The 16,085-nt window shown below is 43.8% G+C and overlaps 1 protein-coding gene across 2 annotated transcripts in view; it reads left to right on the top strand.

Moving 5' to 3' along the window:
* Nucleotides 1-242: 242 nt before the first annotated feature.
* LOC144696608 (uncharacterized) overlaps nt 243-16,085 on the top strand; it is a 34,145-nt gene continuing 18,302 nt past the window's right edge. The window contains exons 1-2 of one of the 2 annotated variants that reach the window (XM_078568116.1): nt 245-400; nt 6,063-6,137. In XM_078568116.1, the coding sequence (XP_078424242.1) occupies nt 6,072-6,137 (66 nt within the window). In that variant the 5' untranslated portion in view covers nt 245-400; nt 6,063-6,071. Of the gene's footprint in view, nt 401-6,062; nt 6,138-16,085 lie in introns of both variants that reach the window. The other variant, XR_013580210.1, reaches the window with a different exon arrangement.

Genomic DNA, 16,085 nt, shown 5'->3' with positions numbered 1-16,085 from the left:
CAAACTGAGCGTCAGTGAGCAAATTTTTTCTGAGTAGGTGCCACTTGATAACACTGTCGACATCATTTTCCAGCACTTTGCTGAGAATCTAGAGTAGACAGATGGGGCGGTAATTAACCAGGTAGGGCTTGTCCTGTCTTTTGTGGACAGGACATAACTGGGCAATTTTCCACATATCTGGGTAGATGCCAGTGTTGTAGCTGTACTGGAATAGCTTGGCTAGGGACGCAGCTAGTTCTGGTGCACAAGTCTTCAATACTATTGCCAGGATGTTGTCTTTGCAGTGTCTAGTGCCTTCAGCTGTTTCTTGATATCACATGGAGTGAATTGAATTGATTGAAGACTGGCATCTGGGGCCTTGTCTCCAGGGAGCAGACTCGGAGGGAGGAGCACCGGAGCGGTGAGTATAAATCTAGCTTACCTCGGTGATTAGCAGCCTTATCTCAAGGGAGCAGACTCGGAGGAAGGAGCACCGGAGCGGTGAGTATAAATCTAGCTTACCTCAGTGATTCGCGGCCTTGTCTCCAGGGAGCAGACTCGGAGGGAGGAGCACCGGAGCGGTGAGTATAAATCAAGCCTACCTTGGTGAATCGCGGCCTTGTCTCCAGGGAGCAGACTCGGAGGGAGGAGCACCGGAGCGGTGAGTATAAATCTAGCTTACCTCGGGGATTCGCGGCCTTGTCTCCAAGGAGCAGACTCGGAGGGAGTGGTGACCTCGGGGCACAGAGTAACTGAAGCCAAAACTGAAAAAGTGACATCACAGGAAAGCTGTGACCTGATTGGTTGGTAGGAAATCTGCACCAAATTTGAAAAAAAAAACACTGCAAAGCTAATTAATAAATTAATTAACTAAGTAGAGATGGCTGGGCAGGTGATGTGCTGTAGCTCTATGATGTGGGAGCTGGCAGATCCCATTGCGAGCCGCAGTGACCACATCTGCAGCAAGTGTTGGATGCTGGAAGAACTCCGGCTCAGAATCGATGAGCTGGAGTCCGAGCTCTGGACACTGCAGCACATCTGGGAGGAGGAAAGTTTCCTGGACGCTTTGTTTCAGGAGGCAGTCACACCCGGTAGATTAAGTACCTCAAATTCGGTCAGTGGTCAGGGTCAGCAGGGTGTGATTACAAGTGAGGCAGGTAGAGGGATCCTGTGTTCAGGAACAGAGGAGCCTCAGCTCTTGACCTTGTGCAACAGGTACGAGGTACTTGCTCCCTGTGTGGATGAGGAACAGGGCTGTAGGGAGGATGAGCCAGCTGACCACAGGACCGTGGCACAGGAGGCCATTCAAGAGGGGGGAGCAAAAAGACGTGGTAGTTGTAGGGGATTCTATAATTAGGGAAATTGATAGCATCCTTTGTAAGCAGGATCGAGAGTCCCGCGTGGTATGTTGCCTGCCCAGTGCCAGGGTGAGGGACATCTCTGACTGGCTTGAAAGGGTATTGGAGAGGGAGGGGGAGGATCCAGTTGTTATGGTCCACGTCGGGACAAATAACATAGGTAAGACTAGGAAAGAGGACCTGTTTGGGGATTATCAGGAACTAGGAACTAATTTAAAGAACAGGTCCTCAAGGGTTATAATCTCCGGATTACTACCCGAGCCATGTGCAAATTGGCTTAGGGACACGAGAATAAGGGAAGTAAACACGTGGCTAAAGGAGTGGTGTGGGTAAGAGGGGTTCCATTTCGTGGGGCACTGGCATCAGTATTGGAACAGGAGGGATCTGTACCGTTGGGACGGTCTCCATCTGAACCGATCTGGGACCAATGTTCTAGTGAAAAGGGTAAATAGGGTGGTCAACAGGACTTTAAACTAGAAAGTAGGGGGAAGGGAAGGGTAAAATGCCAAGAAGTATGACTAATGGGAAACAAAGCAGCAGGTTAGCATGTGGGGGGGTGGATTCAACTTCAATGAAAATTATGAAAAAATTGAAAAGAAGGGAGAGCCCAGGAGAGGCTATTAAAGTCTCCAGAACACAAAATAGGACAGAGTGTTTGGAAAGGGCTAGGAATCTAACTTCAAGCACATCAGATAAAGGGACGACAATGAGAAGGGGGATGGGAAATACAGGACTGAAGGTGTGGTACCTGAATGCACGCAGTATACGAAATAAGGTAAATGAGCTCATGGCGTAGATTGAAATTGGCAGGTATGATGTGGTGGGCATCACAGAGACATGTCTGCGAGGGGATCAGGACTGGGAGCTAAATATCCAAGGATATATATCCTAATGAAAAGATAGGCAGGATGGCAGAGGGGGTGGGGTTGCTTTGTTAGTAAGAAATGAAATTAAATCAATAGCAAGAAATGATGTAGGGTCAGATGATGTAGAATCTGTGTGGGTAGAGTTGAGGAACCGCAAAAGTTTAAAAAACCATAATGGGAGTTATGTACAGGCCTCCGAACAGTAGTCAGGATGTGGGGCACAAGATACACCAGGAGATAGAAAAGGCGTGTAAAAAAGGCAAGGTTACAGTGATCATGGGGGATTTCAATATGCAGATAGACTGGGAAAATCAGGTTGGTAGTGGATCCCAAGAAAAGGAATTTGTGGAATGTCTACGAGATGGCTTTTTGGAGCAGCTTGTGGTGGAGCCCACTAAGGAACAGGCAATTCTAGATTTAGTGTATGTGTAATGAGGCAGATTTGATAAGGGAGCTTAAGGTGAAGGAACCCTTAGGAGGAAGTGACCATAATATGATAGAATTTGCCCTGCAATTTGAGAGGAAAAAGCTGGAATCATATGTAACGGTATTACAGTTGAATAAAGGCAACTACAGAGGTATGAGGGAGGAGCTGGCTAGAATTGACAGGGAGATGAGCCTAGCAGGAAAGACAGTGGAACAGCAATGGCAGGAGTTTCTGGGAGTAATTTGGGAGACACAGCAAAAATTCATCCCTAGGAAGAAGAAGCATTCTAAAGGGAGGACAAGGCAACCATGGCTGACAAGGGAAGTCAGAGACAGCATAAAAGCTAAAGAGAAAGCATACAATGCGGCGAAGAGCTGTGGGAAACCAGAGGATTGGGAAGCCTACAAAGACCAACAGAGGACAACTAAAGAAGAAATAAGGAGGGAGAAGATTAAATATGAGGGTAAACTAGCCAGTAATATAAAAGAAGATTGCAAGAATTTTTTTAGATATATAAAGAGTAAGAGAGAGGCAAAAGTGGACATTGGGCCGCTGGAAAATGACGCTGGAGAAGTAGTAGTGGGAAACAAAGAAATGGCGGAGGAACTGAATAGGTACTTTGCGTCAGGCTTCACAGTGAAAGACACAAGTAATATCCCCAAAGTTCAAGAGAGTTGGGGGCAGAGGTGAGTATGGTGGCCATTATCAAGGAGAAGGTGCTAGGAAAACTGAAAGGTCTGAAGGTGGATAAATCACCTGGACCAGATGGATTACACCCCAGAGTTCTGAAGGAGATAGCTGAAGAGATAGTGGAGGCATTAGTGGTGATCTTTCAGGAATCACTGGAGTCAGGAAGGGTCCCAGAGGACTGGAAAATCGCTAATGTAACCTCCCTGTTTAAGAAGGGAGTGAGACAAAAGACGGGAAATTACAGGCCGATTAGTCTGACCTCGGTCGTTGGTAAGATTTTAGAGTCCATTATTAAGGATGAGATTTCAGAATACTTGGAAGTGCATGGTAAAATCGGGCAAAGTCAGCATGGTTTCATCAAGGGGAGGTCATGCCTGACAAATCTGTTAGAATTCTTTGAGGAGGTAACGAGCAGGTTAGACAAAGGAGAACCAATGGATGTTATCTACTTAGACTTCCAGAAGGCCTTTGACAAGGTGCCACGCAGGAGGCTGCTCAGTAAGATAAGAGCCCATGGTGTTAGAGGCAAGGTATTAGCATGGATCGAAGATTGGCTGTCTGGCAGCAGGCAGAGAGGGGGTTAAGGGGGTCCTTCTCAGGATGGCGGCCGGTTACTAGTGGAGTTCCGCAGGGGTCAGTGTTGGGACCACAACTTTTCACTTTATACATTAATGATCTAGATGAAGGAACTGAGGGCATTCTGGCTAAGTTTGCAGATGATACAAAGATAGGTGGAGGGACAGGTAGCATTGAGGAGGCGGGGAGGCTGCAGAAGGATTTGGACAGGTTAGGAGAATGGGCAAAGAAGTGGCAGATGGAATACAACGTGGGGAAGTGTGAGGTCATGTATTTTGGTAGGAAGAATAGAGGCATAGACTATTTTCTAAATGGGGAGAGAATTCAGAAACCTGGAGTGCAAAGGGACTTGGGAGTCCTAGTCCATGATTCTCTTAAGGTTAACTTACAGGTTGAGTCAGTAGTTAGGAAGGCAAATGCAATGTTGGCATTTATTTCGAGAGGACTAGAATATAAAAGCAGGGATGTGCTGCTGAGGCTCTGGTCAGACCACATTTAGAATATTGTGAGCAATTTTGGGCCGCATATCTCAGGAAGGATGTTCTGGCCCTGGAAAGGGTCCAGAGGAGGTTCACGAGAATGATCCCAGGAATGAAAGGCTTAACATACGAGGAACGTTTGAGGACTCTGGGTCTATACTCGATGGAGTTTAGAAGGATGAGCGGGGATCTGATTGAAACTTACAGAATACTGAAAGGTCTGGATAGAGTGGACGTGGGAAAGATGTTTCCATTAGTAGGAGAGACTAGGACCCGAGGGCACAGCCTCAGAGTAAAGGGAAGACCTTTTAGAACAGAGATGAGGAGAAACTTCTTTAGCCAGAGAGTGGTGAATCTATGGAATTCATTGCCACAAAAGGCTGTGGTGGCCAGGTCATTGAGTATATTTAAGACCGAGATAGATAGGTTCTTGATTGGTAAGGGGATCAAAGGTTACGGGGAGAAGGCGGTAGAATGGGGTTGAGAAACTTATCAGCCACGATTGAATGGCAGAGCAGACTCGATGGGCCGAATGGCCTAATTTCTGCTCCTATGTCTTATGGTCTTATGGTGATGCTGGGGAACTCTAGAGGAGGCCGAGATGGATCATCCGCTCTGCACTCCTGGTTGAAGGTGGCTGCAAATGCATCAGCCTTGCCTTTTGCACTGTTGTGCTGGGCTTCCCCATCATTGAGGATGGGGATATTTGTAGCGCCACCTCCTCCAGTTAGTTGTTTAATTGTTCACCACCATTCATGCCTGTATATGGCAAGACTGCAGAGCTTAGATCTGATCCATTGGTTGTGGGATCACTTAGCTCTGTCTATCGCATGCTGCCTCCACCATTTGGCATGTAAGTAGCCCTGTGTTGTAACTTCACCAGGCTGACACCTGGTGCTGCTCCTGGCATGCCCCTTGCACTCTTCATTGAACCAGGGTTGATCCCTGGCTTGGTGGTAATGGTGGAGTGGGAGATATACCGGGCTGTGAGTTTACAGATTGTGGTTTAATATAAATCTGCTACTGCTGATGGCCCACAGCGCCTCATGGATGCCCAGTTTTGAGTTGCTAGATCTGTTTGAAATCTATCCCCATTTAGCACAGTCGTAGTGCCACACAACACTATGGAGGGTCTCCTCAATGTGAAGACGGGACTTTGCCTCCAGAAGGATTGTGTGGTGGTCACTCCTACCAATACTGTCATGGACAACTGCATCTGTGACAGGTAGATTCGTGAGAACCAGGTGAAGTATGTTTTTCTCTCTTGTTGGTTTCCTCACCACCTGCCATAAACTCAATCTAGCAGCTATACTCGGCCAGCTCAGTCAGCCGTGGTGCTACCAAGCCACTCTTAGTGATGGACATTGAAGTTGTATTTTGCTTTTGTATTAGCTTCTTGGCCACTGCCGGCAGTCAGAATCAACAAACATCAGCTAATTTACTTTTAAAATAAAATGAATAAAAGCCTAAAGTTAAACACTGTCTGCATCTCAATTGTGTTATTCATAAAAGAATTAGGTATGTAGCAAGTTATTTAGTGTATTAAAATTTCATAATTCATTATTAAAAGTAGTATAGAATATGAACAGGACAGCAAACTTATTTCTGTTACTCTGTCTTTATATCAGCTGCCTGCTTAAAAAAAAGAGGAGCCGTTGAATTTCTACATCGTGTTTAATAGCTGCAGAATTATAAGATGAAAGGAAATGAAGAGGAATGGAGTGATGAAAAGAGCAGTCTAATTGAAAGTTCCTCCTTTAGGGTAAGAATCTAATGGGAAAGTATAAGTAGCAAATTGACATGCGCTAATGTATTTCCTGACTCTACTATTAATTGCAATTGCCTAGTGTAATGACTTGACAGACCGGACAGGTTTCAACAAGAAACAGATAAACTTTATTACAGAGAATTCTTCAGATGCTCCATGTTCGACAGGACCCTTGTCCAGAAGCCCCGCCCACTTGATTACCCACGCTTAGGGCTCATTGGTTGGAGCCTCCAAGAACATCACGTGACCCCTGAGAGATAGCAGGAGAGACTATACCTCCAGTTATTACATTTCCTCCCTCTTTAGTTTTTTACAGTTTCTATTTACAGAGAACATTTGAATATCCAGCAACATAAACGTAAATACAACTTAAGATGATTAAAGATTAAGACTCTGAGATGCTCTCCTTATTCGGTTAGAGCAGTGTAGCTCTACCACTTGGGGTTACCCCACAGGACCGATATGATCAGGAACTGCAGCATCAGGTACATCATTAGAAAGTGGCAGTTCAGCGTTATGCAACTCCACAGGGACAATGGGTATGTCTATTCTAGGTCGATCTGTCACCTCAGGGGTTGATGGTTCGATGTTAAACACGGGCAGAATTGTTGGTGGTTGAAGTGTCTCTCTCTGTCACGAAGATGGTCCACGTGTTTTTGAATGATTCGGTCTTCCACTTCCACCTGGAAGGATAAGGGGCCAGTCTCTGAGACAATGGTTCCAGGAACCCAAAAAGGACCAGTTCCAAAATTCTGCACGAATACTGTGTCTCCTACAGTGAATGTGCAAGCTTTGCTATGAATATCGTGATTCAATTTTTGATTACTCTGATTCTTCTCTACCTTCCCCTCTAAGTTTGGAAACACCAGACTTAATCTTGTATGTAGGCAGCGTTTCATCAATAATTCAGACGATGTTGAACCCATATTCAAATGTGCCGTTGTACGATAACTGGGAAGAAAGTGGGAAAGTTGAGTTTCTAGAGTGCCTTGATAACCTGTTCATTCCAGATTTGAAAGTTTGCACAGCTCTCTCAGCTTTGATGAAGGATGGTATAGGCTGTTTTAATATGTCTGATTCCATTTAAATTCATGAATCTCTGAAACTCTGCACTGGTAAGGACTGCAACGTTATCAGAAACAATGATTTCTGGAGACCATGTATGCTAAAACAATGACGCAGCTTTTCAATAGTTGTGCTCGATGTTGGTGACCTGACTTCTTACATACCCATCCATTTAGAATGTGCATCTGTGATCAACAAAAACATGGTACCTAATATGGTACCATGGTCCTACATAATCAAAATGTAGCCTAACCCAGGGTCGACCAGGCCACCCCCACGGATGCAGTGGAACTGAAACAGGCAACTTCTGTTGTAGCTAACAATGGAGACAGTGCTTGACCATGCTTTCAATGTCACTATCAATGTCTGGCCACCAGATATAGCTTCGAGAGCATTTTCATCTTTGATATACCTGGATGTGCACTGTGAAGCTGTCACGAGTGGTTCTCTTCCTTGGGAAGGGATGACAACTCTTGATCCCCACAACAAAATTCCATCTTTGACGACTTAACTCTGTTTTTCGGGCATGGAATGGTCTCATCTCTTCAGGTACAGGTGAATTTGACCACCCTTGCAAAATAAGGTCTCCGAGGCTCAAAAAAATTGGATCTCTGTTCGTCCAGTTTCTAATTTGCTTCACACACACTGGTGAAGAATCCAAGAAATTCAGTACTCGCACAACTTCTTGTGGCACTGGAGCATGTACAATGCTATCTGGTAACGGGAGACGATTGAGTGTGTCTACATTTGCAATATGTAAGCCAGGATGTACATTAAGGTATACTCATACGCAGATAATATCAAAGTCTGATGTTGTAATCTTGCTGATGCTATTGGCAGAATGGCCTTATCCTCACTGAATAAACCCATTAATGGTTTATGGTCCGACACAATGGTGAAATGTCGTCCATTCAAATACTGGTGGAATATCTTCACTCCGAATACCACCGATAAACCTTCCCTTTTTAACTGGGAATAACCCTTCTCGGCTGTGAAGAGGGTTCTGGAGACATAGCCAATTGGCCTTTCTGATCCATCTTCCATTCTATGTGATAACACAGCTCCTAAACCTTAAAGAGAAGCATCACAAGTTAATACCAATTCTTTCGATGGGTCAGAGTATACCAATAAACACAAGGAATGCAACAGTTTCTTTATTCCACAAAGGCTTCCTTCTGTTGTGATTCTTTTTTAACAACAAGTGCAATGGTATTCACACAGTTGATAAGTTTGGCAAGAGGTGGCTATAGTAGTTGACCATACCCAGGAAAGACTTAAGTTCGGTTACGTTGGACGGTGAGGGCGCATCTTTTATTGCCCTAACTTTCTCTTCTACTAGATGCAAACCCATGGCGCCCACCCTGTGACCCAGGTGAGTAACTTCTGGCACTTGAAATGTGCATTTTTCCGTTCTTTAATCATACGCCGGCTTCCATGAACCTTCTTAGCACCTCCTCCAGGTTGGCCAAGTGTTCAGTCTCAGTTGACCCTGTGATCAGAACATCATCTAGGTAAACTACCAGTCGGTGAAATCCTTGCAAAAGACTCTCCATTGTCCTTTGGAAGATTGCACATGAAGATGATACTCCAAAGATTAGGCGAGTATACTGATAAAGACCCTTGTGTGCGTTGATAGTCATGTATCCTCTAGACGGGCTGTCCAGCTCCAATTGTTGTTAAGCATGGCTCATATCCAGTTTTGTATAGGATTTGTCTCCAGCTAGCTTTGCATATAAGTCATCTATCCTTGGAATGGGGTACTTATCTAGTTTGGCTGCCTTGTTTACAGTCAATTTATAGTCCTCACAGATGCATATGGTTTGGTCAGGCTTAACCACTGGAACTATGTGTGCTGTCCATTCTGAGAATTGGATGGGTTGGATGACGCCCACCATTTCTAATCGGCACAGATCTGCATCTACCTTCTCCTTCAATGCATAAGGCACAGGCCTGGCCTTAAAGAAATGTGGTGTCACCTGAGGATTCTCGTATATTTTTGCTTGCAAGCCTTGTAACTTCTCTAATTCATCCCGATTTATGTCATATTTCCTTAGCAGTTCAGGAACTCCACCTGTTTTCAGGTGAAATATTTCTGGCCAGTCAAGCTTGATTTTCTGTAGCCAGTCCCGGCCCAGAAGACTAGGTCCTTCTCCTGTCACTATTATCACTGAAAGCTGAGCTGTCCATTGCCAAAAGACACTGGTATGTGGCGATGCCCTTTACCTGTAGATTCTCCAGTGTATGTCTTCAAGTTAGCAGTTGTCCTCTCCAGGTTCAGTGGCTGGGCACCTTCATTTAGGCATTTAAATATATGCTCTCCCATCACTGTGGTTGAAGCTCCTGTATCTCCTTCCATTATTAGTGACTTCCCATTAACTTGGATTGTGATAGTGATAGGTTTAGTTTTTATGACGGTGACATTATACAGGGAATAGATGTCAGTATCGGCAGCTTCAGATTCTGCTGTATTGTTCAATTCAATCATGTTGATTTGCTGCTTCACGAGCTGTTTCAACTTCACCCTGCATTACCTTACTACGTGACCTTACTTATGGCAGTAATGGCATTCACAAGAAATAGGAGCAGGAGTAGGCCATTTGGCCCCATAAACCTGCCCCACCATTCAATAAGATCATGGCTGCTCTGTCCCAGGCCTCAACTCCTCTTTTGTGCCAGTTCCTCATAGCCCTCAACTCCCCCGATATTTCAAAAATCTATTTACCTCCTCTTTAAATACTTTCAGTGATCTAGCCTCCACAACGCTCTGGGGTAGAGAATTCCAGACATTCACTACCCTCTGAGTGAAGAAATTCCTTCGCATCTCAGTTTTAAATGAATGTCCCCTTATTCCATAACTATGTCCCCTAGTTCGAGATTCCCCCACTATTGGAAACACCTTCTCAACATCTACCCTGTCAAGCCCACTCAGAATCTTGTACGTTTCAATAAGATCACCCCTCATTCTTCTAAATTCTAATGAATAAAGGCCTAACCTGTTTAGCCGTTCTTGATAAGTCAACCCCTTCATCCCAGGAATCAGCCTAGTGAATCTCTTTTGAACTGCTTCCAATGCCAGTATATCCTTTCTTAAATACAGGAACCAAAACTGTACACAGTACTCCAGGTGCGGCCTCACCTATGTCCTGTACAGTTGTAACAAGACTTCCCTATTTTTAAACTCCAACCTCCCTAGCAATACAAGCCAAAATTCCATTTGCCTTCTTAATTACTTGCTGTACCTGCAAACTAACTTTTTGTGTTTCATGCACAAGAACACCCAGATCCCCCTGTGCTGCACTTTTTTGGAGTCTCTCTCCATTTAAATAATAGTCTGCCTTTTGATTCTTCCTACAAAAGTGCATGACCTCACACTTTCCTACATTAAACCCCATCTGTCAAGTTTTTTGCCCACTCACTCAATCTATCCATATCCTCCTTATGTCCTCATCAGAACACGCCCTCCCACCTATTCTGTATCATCAGCAAATTTGGATATCTTACACTCTGCCCCCTCCTCCAAGTCATCAAAACTAGTAGCAGGAGTAGGCCATTCAGCCCTTTGAGCCTGCTCCACCAGCCATTAATATAGATAGTAAATAACTGAGGCCCTAGGACTGATCCTTGTGGCACTCTACTAGTTACGTCTTTCCAACCTGAAAAAGACCCATTAATCCTGACTCTCAGTCTTCTGTGTGTTAACCAATCCTCAATCCATGCTAACACATTACCCCCAATACCGTGAGCTTCTATCTTGTGCAGTAATCTTTTATATGGCACCTTATTAAATGCCTTCTGGAAATCCAAATACATTACATCTACCAATTCCCCTTTATCAAAGCAGCTTGTTATATCCTCAAAGAACTCTAGCAAATTTGTCAAAAATGATTTCCCTTTCACAAAACTATGCTGACTCTGTTTGATTGCATTAAGTTTTTCGAAATGTCCTGCTATTTCTTCCTTAATAATGGACTCTAGCATTTTCCCAACCACAGATGTTAGGCTGACTGGCCCATAGTTTCCTGCTTTTTGTCTCCCTCCCTTCTTGAACAGGGGCGTCACATTAACGGTTTTCCAATCCGCTGGGACTCTCCCGGAATCCAGTGAGTTCTGGAATATTTCGACAATGCCTCCATTATCTCTGCAGCCATTTCCTTTAAAACCCTTGGATGCAGGCCATCAGGTCCTGGCAACTTGTCTGCCTTTAGTACCATTAGTTTGTCAAATACTTTGTCCCTCGTGGTAGAGACTGTTACAAGATCTTTCCTCCCATTAGCTCCTTGCTTATCTGATATCTTGGGGATGTGTATTGTGTCCTCCACCATGAAGACCGATGCAAAATATTTGTTTAAATTATCTGCCGTTTCCCTGTTCCTCGTTATCAATTCTCCAGCTGCATCCTCTAAGGGTCCCATGCTCACTTTAGCCATTCTCTTTCTTTTTGTATACTCGTTGAAGCTCTTGCTGTTTGTTTTTATATTTTTTGCCAATTTACTTTCATAATCAATTTTCTCCCTCTTTATTAGCTTTTTAGTCATCTGCTGCTAGCTCCTAAAAAAATTCCCAATCCGCTGGCCTACCACTAGTTTTCGCCACTTTGTATGCCTTAGTTTTTGACTGGATACTCTCCTTGACCATCTTTGATAACCACAGGTGGTTCATCCTTCTCATTGAGTCCTTCTTTTTGACCGGGATAAATTTTTGCTGAGCATAATGAGATATCTGCTTAAATGTCTGCCACTGCTCATCCATTGACCTTCCCCTTAGTCTATTTTCCCAGCCCACTTTAGACAACCCTTTCTTCATCTACCTCAATTACCTCTGTAATTGCCCTTATTTAAGTTGAGGACACTGGTTTGAGACTGAGTTGCTCGCCCTCAAACTGAATTTGAAATTCTACCATGTTGTGATTGCTACCCTCTAGAGGATCCTTAACTATGATATATTTTAGTAATCCCACCTCGTTACACATTACTAGATCTAAAATAACTTGTTCCCAGGTAGGTTCTGCAACATTTTGCTCTAAGAAACAATCCCTGATGCACTCTACAAATTCGGCTTCCATGTTACCCCTGCCAATCTTACTTGTCCAGTCAAATCACCCATGACAATTGTAGTGCCCTTCTTACACAGCTCCATTATTTCCTGATTTATACTTTGTCCTACAGTGAGGCAACTCTTCCGGACCTAAAGACGACTCCCACCTGTGACTTGCTTTTCCTTATTTCCACCCAAACTGATTCCACATCATGATCTATTGCACTTATATCACTACTCACCACCACACTGATACCTTCCTTTATTAACAAAGCTACCCCACCTCTTTTTCCTTTTTGCCTATTTTTCCAGAACATCGAATACCTCGAATATTGAGTTCCCAACCTTGGTCACCCTGCAACCAGATCTCTGTAATAGCTATTAAGTCATATTCATTTATTTCTATTTGTGCCATCAACTCATCTATCTTGTTACAAATGCTGGGTGCGTTCAGGTAAAGAGCCTTAAGCTTTTTACCATTATTGCTCATTCTGGTTCTAATTTCTGCTGCACTCTTCTGCTTTTATTTTCTTCCCTTTCCTGTCACACTTTGATTAACATTTGCCTCTTCACTACCCTGCACCTCTGCTCGCTCATTTCCTTTTGATTTTTTAAACTTCCCTTCAATTGAACCCTCCCCCCCACTTACTAGTTCTGCGTCCTTGAATCTGCAGGTGTCTGTTCTATGGTCATCCCCACATCTATAGCAAATTAACCTCGGAGTTGCTGCTGAAGCATTTCTATTCGACCTTTTTGTGTTTCTAACAGTGGACATTGCCTCTTATTCGATGCAGTGTCTCTGGTTTTCACACCATTCCCAGCGGTAGGTTCCTGCCCCACATGAAGAATAGCATCATGTTGTATGTGTTGCAAAGCCTGCGAATCTCTCCCAGCACTTTCCATGGTGAGGGATGTTCCCAGGACGCGCTTCAAATTGATGTCGACCTCTGTGAGTAAACGGCACTGAATGGCGGTGTTGTGAACTCCACAAACTAATCCCAAAGCATATCATTGAGTGTATCCCCGAAGTCACAGTGATCTGTCAACTACTTCAACTTTGCTACATAGGTTGCAATGGACTCTTCCAGGGCCCTAACTCTGGAATTAAACTTAAACCAATGCACTATTATGGATGGCTTCAGCTAGAAAAGTGTTTTCATGAGGTCCATTAATTCATTAAAGGACTTAGAATTGGGCATGTTCAGGCCCTTCAGACTGTGGATGAGATTGTATGTCTGCTACCAAATACATTCAAAAGAATGGCTTTCTGCTTTTCCTCTCTTGTAATTTCATTCGCTACAAAATAAAAACCAAGGCGCTCTGTATACTGGCTTCAGTCTTCCATAGTCCTTTCCTAAGGATCGATTCTGCTGAAGAGCGGCATGACTGGCAAGTAGCCTTTTCTTTTTTGCAGCGTCAGAGCTGTTTTACCCTCATCGCAAAATGTAATGATCTGATGGACCGGACAGGTTTCAACAAGAAACACAAATTTTATTACAGAGAACTTTTCAGGTGCTACATGCTCGATCAGGAACGTCATCAGGAAGCCCTGCCCCCAATTACTTGCGCTTTGGGCTCATTGGTCAGACCCTCCAAGAACATCACGTTGACCCCCTGCTATTCAGCAAGAGAGTTACTATACCCAATGTACTGAAAAACATGTGACACAGTACACTGATACACTCATGTCACCATTATCTTACAGCAACCCTCCTAACAGCAGCCCTGCTTCAGTTGTAGTGTTGTAAAGTAAAGAGTCAATATTACCCGAGGAGATGGGTCTTCGGACAACTTTCTAAATGAGCATCACGATGGCAGTAAATGTAAGTAAATGCTACATTCAGATGGCAAGCCAACCACCATTGCACTACATACCTTCTTGTTGGATAACAAATGGGTGGAGCCCAGAGCCCATCGACTTGGGTGAGGAACTGTGGTCATGAAATTTGGTCCCGCGCCTCATTTCCATGCACTAAAGAAATGCCTAAGTCTCTAATATTTCAGGCAGGAAGCACATGTTCATTACAACTTAGAATGCTGCCCATTTTATTGCTGTAGTCAAAACATAGGCATCCTGGGTCCATGCATGAAAGAGCTGTTTGTCTATTTACATATTCAAATAAGAGACCCGCTGACTGCTTCAGGCCCCCTGTGCAATATTGGATTGCCCTGAATACAAACCAGGTCCATGTTCGGCCTAATAATTTCAGAATAAGGGGTGGCCCATTTAAGAAGAAGGAGAAGAAGGAATTCTTCTCTCAATGGGTCATAAATATTTGGAATTCTCTGCTGCAGGGAGCTATGGAAGCTGCTTGAGTCATTGAATATATTAAAGGCTAAGATAGACAAATTTTTGCAATATAGGGGAGTCACAAGTTCTGGGGAACAGGCAGGACAGTGTAGATGAGGCCAAGATCAAATTAGTCATAATCACATTGATGGACCAGGCCAAGGGGTTGTATGTCCTACTCCTACTCCTGTTTCTTATGTTCTAATTTAAAGGGACTGCTGCTGGTCACAGCCAACAGCCTGTCTTTAAATTATATTTATCTTAATGTGGAGCCTCCTTCCAGCTCCATAGGTAAAACATATGGGCTGCTGCCGACCATGTTACCCTCCTCTACTGCTACTGGCCCTCCCCAATCCCAGCCACCACTAACCACCCTCCGGTTGTCTTCCTGTCACGGCACCTTCAATAAATTACTTGATGATACAGCATCCAAAACTTCAAAGCCTTTCCTCCAGTGAACTGCTTGAGGACACCAAAATGTCTGCAGCTACCAACACTTTTTGTCAAAACTCACAGGTAATGAGCAGCCACATAAGCAGTACCAAAGGGTGACTGGCAGCACTGGCACTATTCCTCAATAAGTCGTCAGCAACTTTAGGTCAGGAGGGGAATAGTGAAAAATAAAATAGAAGTAAATTAAAAATTTAATTTATCAAACTGGAAAACCCTTTTAAAGGGCTAGTCCAATATACAGCAGTACAATTCAGTTGTTGAAGTGAATGTTTTGGCAAACCACAGAAGATGTCAGTGGTGAATTTCCTCCTAGCTTCTTCTGCCCAAACTTCTGTAAAAGCTTGTGTAAACAGTGTTTCTGCCAAACTTCCATCAATGTAAGATGTAATTCACCTCTACAATTCCTAGAGTCTGACTTGAGACCTAACAGAATGGAAATTTTTTTCTGTTGTTTATGTACTTAACTTACTGAAAGCTATTCCTGATGTTGCAGCATTGCTAGTTCAATTCAAATGATAGTGCTGCTGTGAAAATGGGACACAGATATAAACACCACATAATGAGGTTCCAGCACCAATGTCATGTGTTCGTTGACCACGTGACTAGCAGGCACCCCACGCTGCTTGTTTTCACATGCTCAATTGAAATTCTGCACCAAGGGTTCTGATTTGCCTGGGCTAATGACGGCGGAAACGTCAGCGCTCACTGTCATTACTCTGCTGAAACTGACAGCAACTACGGGAGCTTGGGCATGTGCAAAATAATGCGTAAATGCAGAGGTTGCTGTCAGTGAGTCAACACTCCTCCGTATGATGCACCATAAAGGTTCCCACAGACTGCTATCTCTCTTACAATCATAAATTGATGAGAAATTCCACTCAAACACTGTTAACCTCTGTAAAAAAAACTGAAAAAGTTACACCTTGTTGAATGAGGTGTAACTAGGTTTTTAACAATGTACTAACTTCAAAATTACTGCTAAGCACCCTTATTGGCCCTGCAAACTTAATTTTATATTTGCGGAATGTCAAGTTTCTCTACAGTGATGAATTTCACATAGCTTTAAAAACACAAAATTCTTCTTTAAAAACTCTGTTTAT

The sequence above is a fragment of the Cetorhinus maximus genome, chromosome 2 (genome assembly GCF_964194155.1).
Source record: "Cetorhinus maximus chromosome 2, sCetMax3.hap1.1, whole genome shotgun sequence".
Lineage (NCBI taxonomy): Eukaryota > Metazoa > Chordata > Chondrichthyes > Lamniformes > Cetorhinidae > Cetorhinus > Cetorhinus maximus.
This window is presented reverse-complemented; position numbering and strand designations above follow the sequence as displayed.